This window comes from Gavialis gangeticus, unplaced genomic scaffold (assembly GCF_001723915.1).
Source record: "Gavialis gangeticus isolate Ggan-Ray unplaced genomic scaffold, GavGan_comp1, whole genome shotgun sequence".
In the NCBI taxonomy this organism is placed as follows: Eukaryota; Metazoa; Chordata; order Crocodylia; family Gavialidae; genus Gavialis; species Gavialis gangeticus.
Window position 1 is genome coordinate 60,850,449 of NW_017729031.1, and position 17,950 is coordinate 60,868,398.

The 17,950-nt window shown below is 39.6% G+C and overlaps 1 protein-coding gene across 1 annotated transcript in view; it reads right to left on the reverse strand.

Moving 5' to 3' along the window:
• Window positions 1-17,950, reverse strand: part of TTN (titin) — a 312,981-nt gene that overhangs the window by 12,379 nt on the left and 282,652 nt on the right. Inside the window, exons 301-326 of the mRNA XM_019522860.1 lie at window positions 17,606-17,908; window positions 17,147-17,452; window positions 15,274-17,040; window positions 14,874-15,170; window positions 14,161-14,448; window positions 13,767-14,066; window positions 11,617-13,683; window positions 11,217-11,519; window positions 10,825-11,130; window positions 10,445-10,735; window positions 10,037-10,336; window positions 9,634-9,939; window positions 9,123-9,428; window positions 8,749-9,030; window positions 7,867-8,460; window positions 7,473-7,760; window positions 7,058-7,357; window positions 6,335-6,637; window positions 5,578-5,880; window positions 4,866-5,450; window positions 4,411-4,716; window positions 4,013-4,312; window positions 3,214-3,789; window positions 2,814-3,119; window positions 2,130-2,723; window positions 8-1,997 (exon numbers count right to left, since the gene is read on the reverse strand). Coding sequence (XP_019378405.1) covers window positions 8-1,997; window positions 2,130-2,723; window positions 2,814-3,119; window positions 3,214-3,789; window positions 4,013-4,312; window positions 4,411-4,716; window positions 4,866-5,450; window positions 5,578-5,880; window positions 6,335-6,637; window positions 7,058-7,357; window positions 7,473-7,760; window positions 7,867-8,460; window positions 8,749-9,030; window positions 9,123-9,428; window positions 9,634-9,939; window positions 10,037-10,336; window positions 10,445-10,735; window positions 10,825-11,130; window positions 11,217-11,519; window positions 11,617-13,683; window positions 13,767-14,066; window positions 14,161-14,448; window positions 14,874-15,170; window positions 15,274-17,040; window positions 17,147-17,452; window positions 17,606-17,908 — 13,867 coding nt within the window. The remainder of the gene's footprint in view (window positions 1-7; window positions 1,998-2,129; window positions 2,724-2,813; window positions 3,120-3,213; window positions 3,790-4,012; window positions 4,313-4,410; window positions 4,717-4,865; window positions 5,451-5,577; window positions 5,881-6,334; window positions 6,638-7,057; window positions 7,358-7,472; window positions 7,761-7,866; window positions 8,461-8,748; window positions 9,031-9,122; window positions 9,429-9,633; window positions 9,940-10,036; window positions 10,337-10,444; window positions 10,736-10,824; window positions 11,131-11,216; window positions 11,520-11,616; window positions 13,684-13,766; window positions 14,067-14,160; window positions 14,449-14,873; window positions 15,171-15,273; window positions 17,041-17,146; window positions 17,453-17,605; window positions 17,909-17,950) is intronic.

Here is a 17,950-nt window from a genome sequence, read left to right on the forward strand (position 1 = left end):
TAATAGCCTCATAGTATCAACTCGGCGTTTCACTTTCTTAATGGTTCTGCATCTGTAATACTCGGAAACATCTCTCACACCTTTAACAAATAGCTGCACATAAGAGCTGTCTTCACCATAGTCATTTACTACCTTGCATCTATAGATACCATCATCTGATTTAGCAATGTCTTTGATGTACATGGTTGCTACTCCTTCATGGTAGCTGATTTCATATTTTTCACTGCTCTCAAGCTGTCTGATACCAAAGTGCCAGGTTACTTGTGTGGATTGATCATAGTTTTCAATCCTGCACACATATTTGGCATGTCCTCCTTCTTCTCCAACAGCATGCATTATCTGCCCAGAAATAGGGCCAATTTCAATTGGTGCAACTTTAACTTTAGCAACTGTAACCCCTCTCTCTGATCTGATTGCGCCACCACAGGAAATGCGGGCTACTGACACAACGGTATTCCATTCTTTCTTCACTAGAGTTTGATAGTAACGCCTGTGTCTCAATGTCCTGATGACTTTAGTGCTGACTTTTTCTGTCCTCTGTTTTAGCCATGCATGATCAAGTGCTTCAGCAGCAGTCATACGGACTTTCCTTTCTTTTACTAGTAGGCGATCAATGAAGTCCATGGCTTCAATGCTTATATCTCTGAATGCTTCATCATCAAAGTTGTATTCAGCATTAATGATATTCTCAATGATCTGTTGGTTTGTTTCAGCAATGAAAGGATTAATACCACTTAGAAGTATATAAACTAGGGCACCAACTGACCACATGTCAGTAGCTGTGCTGACCAAATCATGCTGATGTACTTCAGGTCCATAATATTCAGGAGAAGTAAACTGGAGTCTAAAGTTGTCTCCAGGCTTCAGTTGTCTGGCCTGACCAAACTCAATAATTTTAATTACAGAGCTTCTTCTTGTAAAGTAAATGATATTTTCTGGCCTAATATCAAAGTGTCCAATGCTGTGATGGTGTAAGAACTCTAGTGCGCTACAGACCTGGCGTATATAACTTACTATTTCTCTTTCGTTAAGTTCAAATGAAGCTGTGCTAATTCTTTCAAAGATATCAACTCCAGATACAAACTCAAAGATCATAACTAATTCTTCCAGGCTTTCAAATGATTCATGGAGATACAAGATATTTCTGTGCCTTGCGATATTTAGGATGGAAATTTCTTTTTTTACTAAAACTTGATCAGCACCCTTTACTTTGACAAACTTGGCTAGATAGGTCTTTTTGGAAACTGCCTCAACACAGCGGTGGACAATTCCAAACTGTCCGCGTCCAAGCTCTTCAGCAATCATATATTTATCATAGAGTTCCTTTGTGGAAGTGTGAGATGCCTTAACTGTGGTGACTTCTCTGGTTTCATCAACTTCTTCATCATAGTTCAACATTCTAGTCTTATCTTCCTTTGTTATAATTGGTTCTGTAGGCTCAGAAGGCTGACTTTGCCCAAACTTATTTTCTGCAATTACACGGAACTGATAGGTTGTCTTGCCAAACAGATTTACCACGGTGTATCTTGTATCTCGAGCTTGGGCAACACGAATCCATCTCTCTGCTGTAGTAGCACGTTTTTCAATGGTGTAATTTGTGACTCTGCTTCCACCATCGGTAGCTGGAGCATTCCAGGTTAAGTTGAGTGAATCCCTTGAAATGTCAGTTACTTTCAGACCCCTTGGTGGATCAGGTACATCAGCCACATCTAATTCAACTGTTTTTTGATCAATTCCAAATCTATTTTTAGCACAAACAACATAGAAACCTGCATCTTTTCTGTCAACACCATTGGGGAAAACAAGGGAGGTGAATGATCTTGTAACAATAACTTGGTAGTGTCCATTAGTATCAATGAGATCTTGTCCTTTTTGCCATGTAATCACTGGATCAGGCTTGCCACTGAATGGAATCTTGATGCTGACCACTTCACCTCGGAGAGCGTGAACAGCTCCCATGCCTTCAAGATTTTTAGGCAGGTGAATCATAGCAGGAACTGAAGAAAGAGAGAAAGAAGAATTATTAGTAAATATAACACTTTAAATAAAACTAGCAATGCGGCAAGATTCTTCTGAATTTTCTAATTTTGAAGAAGAACTTGTTTTAAGAATCAAAAGATTTTATTTACCTTCAACATCCAGAGAAGCAGTGCCAGACACAGATCCTCCCTGGTTGGTAACTCTAACTTGGTAGACAGTGGCATCCTCATCTGTTACATTTGTAATGACCAGTTGGTGATATCCACCCTTAAATTCTTGAATCTTGACCTTTTCACCTTCTGGCAAGATCTCTTTACCCTGTTTGAACCATTTTACAATAGGCTTAGGATGACCAGTGACTTTGCAAACAAATGTGGCAGTGCCTCTAAATTTCACATTCAGGTTCCTTAGTTCATCCTTGAAATGTGGTGCTTGAATTGGCACATCAGATTTTGGAATGACTGGTTGTGATACTTCACTCCATTCACTTTCACCACCTAGATTTTCACATTTTACACGGAATTCATATTCAAGCCCTTCAATAAGATCTTTCACTGAATAGACTGTTTCATGAATTTCCTCTGTTGTTACTGAAATCCATTTGTTTTGTTTCTTTTCACGTTTCTCAAGGTAGTAATTACGAATCTTTGCACCTCCATCACTAGCAGGTGGCTTCCATGAAACAACACAAGAGTCTTTAGTTACAGCAGCTACTACTGGCTGACTAGGTTGTCCTGGTTTTTCTGTAAAGAATAAAAAGATTCAACATATGAAATAAACTTGGCTTAGCAATTTGCAGATATATGGAAATACAGATTTGGATGCGCACTTACCAAATGGAGGCTTCATAACAATAATTTCAGAGACCTCCAGAGCTTCACTAATGCCATAAGTGTTCTGAGCAGACACACGGAAATAATAGCCTGCATTTTCAGTCAAGTTAACAATTCTGCAGGTTGTGCCTGCAATGCTTGAAGATACCAGCTGCCACTCTGTGCCTTCCTTGGCTTCACGTTTCTCTACAATATAGTTTGTAATCAAAGCACCTCCATCATCCTTAGGTGGCTTCCAGCTGATTACCACAGAGTTTTTCAATAGGGACTCTACAACAATTGGCCCTGATGGCTTATCTGGTTTATCTATAAAAAGAAAACATAGCATTTAATTCTCTGCCAATATATATATATATTAGGAAATAACATTCCATAGAACTTTTGAAAATAAAATGAATACCTTGGATTTCCACATTAAGTACAGTGTCAACTGTTCCAAATATGTTGCTGAGTTGCACTTTGTACTTCCCAGCATGATTCTTGTGCTGGACATTCTTAATGGCAAGATGAGTATAATGCTCTGTGTTCTCAATAGTAACATTTTCTGAGTCTCTCAAAGGCTTCTTGTCATAGAACCAAGTGATAGCTGGCACTGGACGACCAATGTATACAACATGGAGGCGAAGGGTGCCACCCACACCTGCGTAATATTTCTCTTTCAGTGGGAAGCCAGGATGGAACTGAGGACTTGCCTGTAAGAGCAGCTTGCCACTAGTTTCAATTTCCCCAACATCATTGGTAGCAATGCAAGTGTAGACACCTTCATCTTCTTGTTCTTCTGTTATTACTGTCAGTGTGTGGTTGCGTCCATCAGATGACATTTTGTATTTTCGGCTTTGTACTAGTTCTTTGCCAAAGCGATACCATTTAATATCAGGAAGAGGTCTCCCAACTATCTGACATGTTAGCTGAGCTGCTTCACCCAGTTTAGCTGTAACATCCTTTATTTCTTTTCTTATGCCTGGTGCTTCTCCAGCTGTAACAAAAATAGGATAAAGGTAAGAAAAAAATGTTGTTAAATAGATGTCCATGACTTTTATTTGTGTGCTTCCCTTCATTTATATCTGTGACCAGTTTACAGTTATATTTAAACTTGCAGGACTGGACTTTAAGACCACCCAGCCAATGTATGATGTGCACTGGCAGAGTAATTTTACCATAACTTAAAGCACAGACAATATGAATATGTTTAAACTTACATGTTAGTTTAGTCTTTACTGTCATAGCAGTTCTTCGAGGTCTGCTGAGTCCAGTTTCATTTTCTGCAAAAACTCTGAATTCATATTCTGTAGCTTCCAGTAAACCTCCCATTGTAAACTGTCTGTCTTTGATCCGTTCTTTATTGCATTTTTTCCAGGAACTCTCTCCAGACTGGCGATACTCAATCCAGTATCCAAGGATCTCTCTACCACCATCACATTCAGGCCGTTCCCACTCTAAAGTAATGCTGTCCTTAGATATAGAACTAATTTCAATTTCTCCAGGTTGGCTTGGTTTGTCTGTAAATTACAGAGTATTTATAAAAGTTAAACTTATTTTTTTCAAGAGCTTTGCTAAATTTCTCTCCAAATGTCACTTATTTCAAACAGTTTCTTACCAAAGGGATCCTTGCACACAACTGGTTCAGAAGCAGGACTTGCTTCACTCTCACCAATGTCATTTTGGGCAATGATACGGAATTGATATTCAGCATCTGGAACAAGACCTGTGACAGTGTACATTGTAGTTGTGATCTGCGTCTTGTTGTGCCTGACCCATTTCTCTGTAGATGTCTCCCTACGTTCAATGTAATAGCCAGTTACACGAGAACCACCATCATCCTTAGGTCTGGACCAGGACAAGTTAATGGAACTCTTTGTAACATCAAGCACCTCTGGTGGATGGCTTGGTGGCTCTGGAGGATCTGTTAAAATAACATAACAATAACCATGTATTTTTAAAGCTTTGTACATTTGTGTGTCGTTTTTGTATATTTGCTGTTATATTTACAAATGTAAGACTTGATAAATGGAACAGGGATTTTAGTTAGAAAATCTCAAAATGTAGACTTACTCAGAGGTGTCTTTGGTACAGCTGGTTCTTCAGATTTGAGGGACTTGCTAATTCCAAACTGGTTTTCAGCAGAAACTCGGAAGTGATACTCCACATTTTCTTTGAGACCTTTCACTATTAATGATGTTCCTCTCACTCTAGAATCAACAGTGTACCAGGCAGTCTTAGGTACTTCTCGCCTTTCAACAATGTAACCCAGAATATCTGCACCACCATCATCACTGGGAGGTCTCCAGCTTACTCTGACAGAGCGTGATTGTATGTCATCATATTCAAGTGGTCCTTCTGGTGGATTTGGAATGCCAATCACTCTGACTTTGATATATACAGCTTTCTTGCCACACTTATTTTCAAGTGCCAAGTCATAGGTCCCAGAATCTTCTCTTTCTGCATCTTTGATTACCAGTTCAGTTTGAGTATCTAAAGTTGCAATCATGGCTCTCTTGCTGATGTCTTGGCCTTCTTTTGTCCATTTGCATATTGGGATGGGCTTGCCCTTAATTGGTACTGTAAGCTTGACAACACCACCTTGTCTCACAAACAGGCCTTCTCGGTATTTTTCATCAAGTTCATAATCAGGATATTCTGAAAAGTAATCCAACATGTTATGCTATGTCTATTTTACAGATACTTTGCTGTACCTTGTTTGAAGTAAAAAAAAAAAAAAAATTAACAAAATTTTCAGCAGGAAATAATAGCTAAAATATCTTACCAAGCATTTCTGTTACTTTGACTGTTCCTGGCACTTCAGCAGGTTCCCCAGGCCCACCAGCATTACAAGCCATGACGCGGAATCTGTATTCTGCACCTTGTGGTAGGTGTGTCAAGGTGTATTCACGTATCTTTGTTGGAGTGGTGTTACATTTGGTCCACTCAAATTGATCAACCTTCTGCATTTCAATTAAATAGCCAGTGACTTTAGAACCTCCTTCATCTTCTGGTGCACTCCAGGCCAGGGAGACTGATGTTCTTGTAGTATCAGTAACTCTTGGATTTTGAGGTTTACCTGGGGGAGCTGGAATACAAGATCAGATAGCAGGTAAATATATTTTAAAATCATTCTGTGTTGGATATTTAAAAAGCGAAACAAAATGCTAATATGATTAAATGGCAGGAAAACTAAATTATAGAAGTTTTTCAAATTTTAATCAGTCAAAATATCTTCTCTAGCCATTAAAGTATTCAAATGAGAACAGATAAAAGTAAGTCTTATTGTTGACATTTTCCTCTGCCACCTGAACTCTTTATCCATTTAGGGCAGGGGTGGGCAAAATGCAGTTTGCGGGCCGAATGCAGCCACACCAGCGCCAGACCATTCTATCTGGCCCACAGAGCCCCTAAAAAATTTAGAAAATTAATATTTATCTGCCCCTGGCTGCCTGTCATGCAGTCCTCGATGGCTTGCCAAACTCAGTAAGTGACCCTCCACCCAAAATAATTGCCCGCCCCTAATTTAGGGAATTATCTACCAATTGGATCCATGGCGACAACAGGCTTAGAAGGACGGCTGGGTTTGCCAGTGCCTCTGGCATTGATAGCTGTGACACGGTGTTCATATTCTAATCCTTCAATCAGTCCAGTAGAGCGATAGCGTGTCATAGTAACTGGAACTTTATTTACACGGATCCATCTATCTGCTCTAACTTCCTTGCGTTCAACAATATAACCAGAGATCTGTGAACCACCATCCTCTTCTGGTGGATACCAGGTTAGTGTCATGCCCTCTCGAGATGCATCTAACACTTGTGGAGTGTCAGGAGGACCAGGAATACCTGTTATAATAAGACACAGAAATGAGAGAGACAAATGAGACTATGTGCACAAATGCTGTTTTTTGGGAGCACATGAATAATAATCATGAAAGTAAGCTCATATATCATCCATTTCGTAGCACTTTACAGAGGAGGTTAGTATCATCATCTCCACTTCACATTTAAAAAAGTGATGCAAAGAAAGGAGAAATTATTTGCCTGAGGTCCCCCAGCAGGCTACCTGGCCTGCTTAACACCCAGATTTATGGAGCTTCTGTCCAGTTCTCAGTCTAGAACATCTATATAATAGATTTAGTACATGAGAATGCAGCATTTTGTTTGAGCAAGAGAAATACCAGGATTTATCCTGGGCATCAGGGTCTTTTGTATTAATATGTAGTCCCATGTGAAAGTGTCCTTAATTTTTAAAGGTAAACTTACTAATTTTGCTCCTGCATTCTATAATCTCAGACTGTAGGTAAGATCCAATTCCAAAGCGGTTTGTAGCAGCCACACGGAACACATACTCAGAACCTTCAGTGAGTCTAGTGAACTTAAATGTTGTTCTTGTTACAGATTCAGAAACTGGTAACCACCCAGGACGGTGAGCATCTCGTTGTTCCACCACATAACCACTCAGTGGAGCTCCACCATCCAGCTCAGGTGGTTCCCAGGAGATGGTTACAGAATTTGACTCAATGTCAGCGATTCTGATTGGACCAGTGGGTGGTCCAGGTTTGTCTGGAAAAAAAAAATCATACGTTAATGTTTAACAAAGAAGCTAGGTTGATTTTATGACAAATTTCACGATTCGGTGAGGATTAGGGACAATCTTATTTTAATAATAAATACTTACCAAGAATGATAACTTTTATTGTATCAACTGCAGTTCCTGTTTTGTTTTTCAGCTCAAGCATGTATTCCCCAGTGTCATGTATTGTGGTTTCACGCACAGTTAATTTAGTTACTTTGGTAATAGTTTCAATTTTGATGCGTTCTGATTCTCTTATCTTGGAACCAGCAAAGAACCAAGATGCCGCTGGAGGTGGTCGCCCACCAATTGGAATGGATAATTCAATGGGTCTTCCAGCTGGCACGTGTATTGTCTTTTGAGGCATTCCAGCAAGATCAATTGTGGGTAACACTAAAAAAAAGAAGCATCAGATGACTCTTAATATCCAGTTTATACAACGTATATCTTACAAATTTTATTTCATCCTCAATCTGTTCTTTTTAAACATTGCATCTACCTTTTTGGTCTTGTACTGTTACAGCTGTGACGATCTCTCTTGGTTCTGACACACCTTTCTGATTTTGTGCTCTGACTCTGAACACATACTGTTCACCTTCATTGAGTGAGATGATTGTATGCTCAAAGACTGTAGGCTTCACTGTTACTACCTTCATCCACCTTTCTGTTCCAAATTTGCAGGCCTCAATAACATAGCCTGTCAGTCTGCTGCCACCATCATGCAGTGGTTTCTCCCATGCAAGTGATACTGTTGATTTAGTGACGTCAATAACGTCCAGTTTCTGTGGCAGCATGGGAACATCAGACGCCAGTACTGCATCAGAAGTTTCACAAGGTTCACCAATACCATAAATATTTTCTGGTAGCACTCTGAAATAGTACATGGCTCCTTCTACAAGTCCAGTAATTCTATAAATTGTCTTGCTGCATTTAGTAGTGACTGTTTTGTAAGCTCTCATGGTAGCTTCACGTTTCTCTATTATGTAATTGTTGACTGGAGCTCCACCATCAATATTAGGAATTTCCCAAGTAATTGTCACAGAATCTCTTGACACCTCTTTTACTTTCACTGTGGCAGGTGGGCCAGGTGTATCTAAAAGCAAAATCAAAGAAAATTATTTTCTGTTGCCTCTCTTCCTGCATAAAACAAAACACAAGGTTTTGTTCTCCATAGATGCAACACAGCCTTCAGAAACATACCTTTTTCTTTGTATTATATTATACCCTTCCCTACCATTCCCTCCCTTCTCTGCCATTTAAATTCAATTTAAGTTCCATTAAATTGCAAACCCCTTTTGGCAAAGACTTTCTTTTATCTTATACCTGTAATACAATATGCGTAAGCATAATTCAGTATCAGTATATAATTAATAATACTTACCATATACTTTAACAGCAATTGTTGCTGATTTCTTGCCTGACTGGTTTTCAGCCTCAATGACGTATTTTCCAGCATCATACCGATTAACTTTATCCACAACAAGCAAAGTGTAGCTGTCTGTAGTGTCAATAATGCCCCGACTTGCTAAGTCAACACCTTGTTTGCTCCATGTGATTACTGGTGGTGGTCTGCCAGATACAGACACCATTAAACGCAAAGACCCACCAGCTCTGACAGTAACAGTTTTCTTCAGATCATCAGCAAGCTCGAGATCTGGTATTTCTGATGGAGAGAGGAATGAAATGTAATTAATCTATTAATAGTTTAAAGCAAAAATATGCGTGCCTTAAAAATAACTGGATTTTCAAATTTACCTATTCTTTCCACAGGTTCAATTTCAGCTGACGATTCACTGAATTCACTCATACCATTCACATTTGTGGCAGCAACTCTGAATCGGTATTTCTGGCTTGTTTTAAGACCAGTTACAGTGAATTCAGGATTACTTAGAGTGGCAGTAGTATGTGGTCTGTACCACTGTTCAGTGCCTTCTTCTTTCATTTCAAGAACATAGCCTAAGAGGCCAGCACCACCATCATATGTGGGTTTTGTCCAGACTAAGCTTATGCTGTGCTTGGTAGTGTCCACAACTCTTGGAGGTGAAGGAGGTGCAGGGGTGTCTTTGGAATAGAAAAACAGACATTTACCATTGTTGCACAGAATTTTTTCAGGGGACATTTATTCAATATTCTAGACAATTAATGACATTAATCTGTAATCACTTTAGTTATAAGTTAATTGTATTGCCAGTTACCAAAATGAATCTATGCATCTTTGGGGTCTTTTATTAGCTTGTCATTTAAATTAATTTAATTGACAACTTACATGATGGTTCCTTGCACAGGATATATTGAGAAGCATCACTAGGCTCGCTATTCCCAGCATTGTTCACTGCTGTGACACGGAACTGGTACTGATTGCCTTCCATTAGACCAGTAACTTTCAGTCTAGTATCATAAATAGTATAATCTCTGTTCACTCGTGTCCAGCGTAGACTTCTCTTTTCACGTTTGTCTACAAGATAGTTGCTAATTTCACTGCCACCGTCTGATTCTGGTTTCAGCCACTGGATGATGATGTGTTCCTTGCTAACACCCACTTCTTCAGGTGCGCCGGGTTGTGATGGAATGGCTGTTGGTTTTTAAAAGATGATTTTTTTTTCCAAAATATTCATTTCTGATTAACATCTCATAAATTTAGAAGTGAATTAAAACATATGAATACTCACTGAAAGCATTTCTAGCAATTATGGGTTCTGTTTCAAGAGGAACACCAGGCCCATACTTGTTGACAGCTCTCACACGGAAGATGTATTCATTATTCTTAATAAGCCTTGTTACCACACATGATAATGTTTGGCATTCAGCCTCAACAATAACCCAGTGCAGTCTACTGGTTTCACGTCTTTCTACAATGTAGTGAGTGATTTCTGCACCTCCATCTTCATTGGGAACGTTCCATGCCAGGGTACACTTCTCTTCTGTTACTCTGCTAATAGTGATTTTGCCTGCACATGGACCAGGTGAATCTGGGTAGGGGTTAAAAAAAAAAAAAAGAAGGTGTAATTACAGTAGTTAAATAAATGCTTTGGTCTTTATAATGATTGTGCCTCAAACTGCTAATCAAAAATACATACCAAGCACTTTGACAAGGACAGACACTTGCTTTGTTCCACTGGCATTTTTAACTGTAAGAGTGTATTTTCCACTATCACTCCTGTCACAGAATTTGATGATTGCAATAGCCCGTTTGCTAGTGTACTGTAGAGAGATCTTTTCACACAGGTCCAATTCTTTGTCACCTTTGGACCAAAAGACCTTCGGTTCTGGTTTCCCACCAATGGAAGCCTCAAGAACAAGATCAGACCCAGCCCTAATAGTCACAATATCTCCCTGAAGTCTAGCATCCAGCTCAGCCTTTGGTGGTGCTGTAAAGAAATGAGAGAAAGATAAATTAACATATTATTAAAACTGGAAGATATATAATATTTTAAGTGATCATTGGAATATTTCTTACAATATTCATCTTTGCAAATGACAGCACCAGTAGTTTCCGATCCTTTACTAAGTACACCAGCTGCATTTTTGGCTATCACACGGAATTCATATGCTTCTCCTTCACCAAGAGCTGTCACAGTAAAGAAGTTTTCTGAGACAATGGTATAGTTGCACTTGAGCCAGCGTCCATCTCCAGCTTCATTATATGGCTTGCGCTCTATAATATATCCAACAATTTTGCTACCACCATCATAAAGTGGTGCAGACCAACTCAATGATACTGAAGACCTTGTGACATCTGTTACTTCTGGTCTTCCTGGTGGATCTGAAAGAATGCAGTGTAAAATGAGAAATTAATTTTCCTATTATTAGAAAAGTAATAGGCAAATAAACTCTAAAATTAACACTTACCAACTGGGTTTTGAGCCACTAGAGGTCTTGAAGCTTCACTAGCTTTGCTCACACCAGCAGCATTTAGGGCATAGACTCTGAATTGATATTCCAGGCCTTCTACTAGTCCTGTGACTTTGTAGTCGCACTCAAAGCATGGTATTTTGTTTTCCTTCACCCAAAGGATTGTATTGCGCTCTTTCTTTTCAATCCAATATCCAATGACTTTGCTGCCACCATCATGATATGGTTCTTCCCAGCGAATGGCCATAGCATTGGCTGACACAGAGTAGACCTCTGGCCTTGTAGGTGGGCTTGGTGGAACTGAGTGTAAAGAGTATCAGAGAAAAAGTTAGCTATTACTAGTATTTACACAAGCCAAAGAAAAAGAATAATTTTTGCCTAAATATTTTTTCCTTACCAAATGGATGCTCAGCAACTATCGGTGCTGATTCAAGAGATTTGCTGACACCAAATCTGTTTTCTGAGCTGACCCGGAAAGTGTATTCCATGTATTTAGTGAGATGAGTGACTTTGATCTGTGTGCGTTTGACACTGGAATTTACCAGCTGCCATGCTGTTGTACCAGATTCACGTTTCTCAACAATGTAGTTTGTAATCTCACTGCCACCGTCATCTTCAGGCTCCTTCCAGGACAGTACACAGGATTCCGCAGAGACAGATGATAGATCAATAGGGCCAGTAACTGGACCTGGTCTTCCAATGACAACCACTGTGACAGTAAATGTTTTTGTGCCAGCTGTATTCTCAAGTGTCAAATAGTATTTGCCAGAGTCACCTCTCATGCTGTCCTTAACAGTTAGCGTTGTTCTCTCCTTTGTTGTCTTAATGGTTACTCTCTCAGTTTCCTTGAGTCTCATTTCCTCAAGTTTCCACGTTACTTTTGGAGCTGGGCGCCCACTAATTGGTATATCAATAGCAAAGATGCTTCCAGCTTTGCAAGTTATAAGTTGCCTGCTTATTCCACTAAGGTCTGCAGTTGGTTCAATCTGTGGCTCTTTAATAATAACAGAGGAGAAAGCTTCTCTTGGCTCACTGTAGCCAGCATCATTCTTTGCTCTAACCCGGAACTCGTACTCATTGTTCTCTACAAGACCTTCAACTGTAAAAGTAAGTTGTTTAGTTTGACCAGCTTCAACCCAATAGTCAGATCCTTTTTGTTTCATCTCAAGAAGGTATCCACTGATACGGCTGCCACCATCATGGTCAGGTTTAAGCCAAGCTAGCACTACAGATGATTTGGTAGTATCAACGATATCTAGTCTCTTAGGGGGAGCAGGCTCTTCTGTGGCTACAACTGGTTCTGTTAACTCACATGGCTCACCTATACCATATTCATTTTCTGCTGAAACACGGTAGAAGTATGGCATACCTTCTGCTAGATCAGTGACCTTAAAGATTTGACGAGTACATTTTGAACTCACTATTTGCCAGCTGCGACGGCTAGCTTCTCGCTTCTCCACAATGTAGTGATGGATACGTGCACCTCCATCCAAAACAGGAGCATCCCACATTAATGTAATAGATGTTCTGGTCACATCTTTAAAGGTAATTGGACCTGGTGGGCCAGGAGTGTCCAGCACCTTGACAGTGAATGTAATAGATTTACTACCACTGTTGTTTTCCACACTAAAGACATATTTTCCAGCATCATTTCTGTTGCAGTCCTCCACAGTCAATGTACTGAAGGAATCGGTTGTATGAATGTCAGCACGCAAGGTAAGATTTGAGTCTGCTTTGGACCACATAGCGGTAGGAACAGGTCTGCCTGAGAAGGCAATAAATAGACGGATACTTGCACCTGCTCTGACAATGTGAGTCTGCTTGAAGTTTGCATCAATATCAATTTCAGGAGCAGACAGTCTGTCTGTTGTTTGGATTGTAGCAGGAACTTCACAGCTTTCTCCCTTACCTGCAGCATTGACTGCACTTACTCGGAATTTATAGTGTTCACCTGCTTCTAAGTCAGTGACAGTATATTTGGTAGCAATACATGTCTCTGCATTAACTTTATGCCACTCTTCTAAGTCAGCTTTGCACATTTCAATGATGTAGCCAATTATTTCCATGCCTCCATCAAAAACTGGCCTGGTCCATTCCAAGCTTACACTAGTCTTCGAAGTATCTGTCACTTTTACAACAGTAGGAGCACTTGGTGGATTCACTGGCTCTCGACATTTAATCAGTCTTGAGACAGCACTTGGAGGTCCTACTCCTGCAGCATTTTCAGCCATAACATGGAATTCATATTCATTGCCTTCAGTGAGACCAGTTACTCTGTATCTTGTCTCAGCAATGGCTCTCTTACTAGATACTTTTACCCAGCGCATGCTCTTCTTTTCTCTTCTTTCTAGGATATATTGGTTGATTTCACTGCCACCATCTGATTTTGGTCTTGCCCATGTGAGTGTGATACTCTCTCCTGTTATGTTTGTAGGCTCTGGAGTGCCAGGTGCATCTGGAACAGCTATCAAATAGAAAACATACTTAGAAAAGCAAGTGACAACAGTCAGTAACTAGTTATTTTTATTAAATAAGAATGACACGTACTGTAAGGTATTTGCGCTGTAACTGGATCAGATTCCAGTGGCCTGCCAACACCAAACCTGTTTGCTGCAGAGACACGGAACTGGTATTCATTGCCCTTAATTAATTTAAATGCAGTGTAACTACAGGCTTCGCATTTATCTTCAACTAATGCCCATGCAATCCTGCTGGTTTCACGTTTTTCAATCACGTAGTGGGTAATAGTAGCACAACCATCGTTAGCTGGAGGATCCCACCATAATGTCATTTTCTCTCCAGTAATATTTGTGAATCGTATTGGTCCTTCAACTTTCCCTGGTGTATCTGTAATATTAATGTATTAGTGTGTTATAACCTGCTGCTATTTAGAATGTAACTATTATTTAAGAACAGTTTACTAAAAGTGTTTACAAAGTACCTTGGACTCTGATTGTAATATCTTCTCGTTTGGTGCCTGAGGCATTTTTAGCTTCTACCGTATATATACCACGATGATCCCGACTGGCATCTCTGGCAAAGATAGTACTGTGTCCAATAGCAGTAGTTACTTCAATATTGAGCCTCTTATCAAGTTCTTTTCCATCCTTAAGCCAAGTCACTTGAGGTACTGGGCGGCCTTTGATCATAGCTTTGATTCTAATGCTCTCTCCAGCCTTAACAGTAAGACCTTCAAAGTGCACTGCACCAAACTCAATTGTTGGAGCAACTAAAAAAAGGCAGAATAAAGTATATATATTTTATATATTCAGACATTTATACATGCACGCATACACTCCCCCCCACACACATTATAATAATTCCAGTTCTGTAATTTTAACTGCTCTGTAATTTTAACTGTCACAAATACAGTAATAGAAGGCAAAAAAAATCATCCAGTTGTATAAAAGAAAGATTCTTGTTTTACCTTAAATGTTAACTTCCAAGTCCTTGGTTTCAGATATAACTGTGTTCCACCCCTCCAAGCACTTGGTTAAAGCCTATTGTTACTGGAAGAACAGCTATACATAACTTCTCCAGTAAGCAGCCTATATACCCCATATGGTCTGGGATATGCCACCTAGGTGGTTTAGCTGGTTTAGAAATCCACTGTACATAAAAATGCACAATGAAATATTAATAAGTAATGCTTACCACTTTCATCCCTGGTCATGATATAGCCTGAAGACTGTGAAGGTGGACTCACTGTTCCAACAGCATTTCTTGCAATCACTCTGAACTCATATCTGTCGCCTGAACTGAGTCCTGTAACTGTATATTGGCATTCACTGATATCAGTAAAGTTGCATCTGAGCCAGCGATCTTCACTTCCTTGCCGTTTCTCAATGCAGTAGGCCACAATCTTACTGCCTCCATCACGCAGTGGTGGAGTCCATTTAAGAGTGACAGTTTCCCTGGTGATATCAATATAATCAGGAGTGCCAGGCGGGTCTAAAAGGAAAATAATTACATGCAGGTTTATTTTCATTATAAATTAGTATAATGGCTTACCATACTCCATGCACAAATATTTCCTTTGTGAAGTTTCACTTACCTACTGGAGATACAGCCAAGGTAAATTTGCTTGTGTCACTAACTGGGCTTAGACCAGCTGAGTTTTCAGCATAAACGCGGAATTGGTAATCCAAGCCCTCAATCAGTCCAGTGATTCTGTATTCTCTACCAGATACTAATGCAGTATTAGCTTTCTGCCACAAAATGCTGTTTCTTTCTTTCTTTTCAACATGATATCCTATAATTTCTGAACCTCCATCATAAACTGGAGCATCCCAAGAAATTGTCATTCCATCTGCAGTTACATTGTATACAACAGGTTTTCCTGGTGGACCTGGTGGTCTAAACTGGTGTTTTGCTATAACATCAGCTGAAACAAGTGGTGGACTTACTCCATATCGATTTTCTGCACGAACTCTGAACTGATATTCCATGTCTTTAACTAGATTTGGAATTTTGAATGTTGTTCTGGAAACACTAGAACATACCATCTTCCAATTAGTTTGTGAAGTCTCTCTCTTCTCAATACTGTAGCCGGTAATTTCTCCTCCTCCATCATCTTCAGGAGGTTCCCAGGACATAATGACACTGTCTGCCTTTATTTCATCTAGTCTTATAGGTCCTTTTGGCTTAGATGGAGGACCAAGAGTTATGACTGTGATTGGAAATGACTTTCTGCAGACTGTATTATCCAGAATTAAAGTGTATTTTCCACCATACTCTTTTTTCACATTCTTAATGCTTAAAGTTATTTTGCTTTCAGTTTTCTTGAAGCGAATCTGTTCAGTTTCTTTAAGAGGAATGTTGTCCTTCAGCCAGCTCATAGTCGGTTTGGGTTTACCTTTATAAGCCAAGTCTATGTGCAAATTATGCCCAATTTTTACAGCAATTTGTCCACCAGGGATATCAGACAGGTCAGCCTCAGGTGTTATTACATAGTCTTTCACTGTTATGGGTCCAACTGTAACACCATCACTCATGCCTTTTTCATTTTTAGCAAATACTCTAAATTCCATGACAGAAAGCTCCTTAAGTTTTTCAACTTGAAATTCACATGCCTTACTTATGCCTGCATGTGACCATTCTTTTTCTTCCTTTGTTTTCTTTTCAATAACATAGTCTGATATAATGCTCCCACCATCAAAGTCAGGTTTGCTCCACTGCAAAGTAACAGAAGTCTTTGCAGAATCTTTCATGGCCAAATCCTTTACAGGTCCAGGTACTTCTGCAGCTTTCACTGGTTCTGCAGTCTCACAAGGCTCACCCAATCCAATTTCATTTTCTGCAAGAACTCGGAAGAAGTATGCAGTCTTCTCTGATAGGTCAGTTATCTTAAATGTTATATGAGAACACTTTGCTGTTACACTAGACCAAGCTCTCTTGGTGGCATCTCTTTTTTCAATGACATAATTTGTTATTTCAGAACCACCATTAATGAGTGGTGGCTCCCATATTAGTGTAACAGTGCCACGAGAAACATGTTTAAGCTGCAGTTTCTGGCAGGCTGATGGTGTGTCAAGGACTTTAACATTCACAAATGAAGATTTTGGTTCACCAACTCCATTCTCAATTGTGAGAACATATTTTCCAGTATCATTCCTGGTAACTTGAGAAATTGTAAGTAAAGTAGATGATTCTGTGTTCTGGATGTTATATCTTTCATCAACTCCAAGATTCTTTTCACCTTTTCTCCATGTGACAGTTGGGGGAGGTCTTCCTTTGAATGGAATCATTATTTCTACATCTTCACCTGCTTTAGCTACAATGGAAGTCCTAAGAGCAACATCTAGGTCAATCTCTGGCTCCGCTGCAGAAATAAAAGGTAAATAAAATTAATAATAAATATTTGGAAACCAAAATACCCAAATACTGAAAATCAATAATCAAAATAAAATTATTTGAAGGTATTATACCAAGTATGTCCTTAGCTTGAACAGGTTCTGTCATTTCAATAGGCTCTCCCTGTCCAGCACAATTTATAGCAGACACCCGGAAATAGTAATTGACTCCAGGCTGAAGATGGGCTACAACATACTCAGTTGTTCTCACTTCTCCCTTAGCACTGACTACAGTCCATTCTTCTTCTTCTCTTTCCCTCTTTTCCACTGTATAGCTGGTAATAGCACTTCCTCCATCATAAGCAGGCTTAATCCAGCTCAGGGTGACAGATGTTTTAGTGGTGTCTGCAACCTTTAGCTTAGTTGGGGGTCCTGGTTTGTCTGTAAATAATAGGAAAAAATAACTTGTAAAACCTATTCTTGCATTCATAATCAAAACCAAACCCAAAATCTTTGGTTACTTCCATGCAATCCTGTGGAAATCTTCCCTTTTCCCTTGTTAATTGATTAGATCCACTGTAATTGATTTCTTACCAATAGGATCTGCAGCTCTGTAGAAGTCAGAAGCTTCAGAGAATGGACCTTGTCCAGCTGCATTGACGGCACAAACTCGGAAATGATACTCATTGTTTTCAGTTAGTCCTGTTACTTTCTGTCTGGTGTCACGGATGGTTTCTTTAGCCACCTTGAACCAACTGAGGCTCTTTTTGTCACGTTTCTCAAGATAATATCCAGTTACTTCACTTCCTCCATCGACAGTTGGCCTGCTCCAGACAACAGTCATGGAATGTTTGGTTATCATGGTGACCTCTGGTACACCAGGTGGTCCAGGCGTAACTGTGTTTAAAATGAAGTACATGTGTATAAGAAAAATGATAG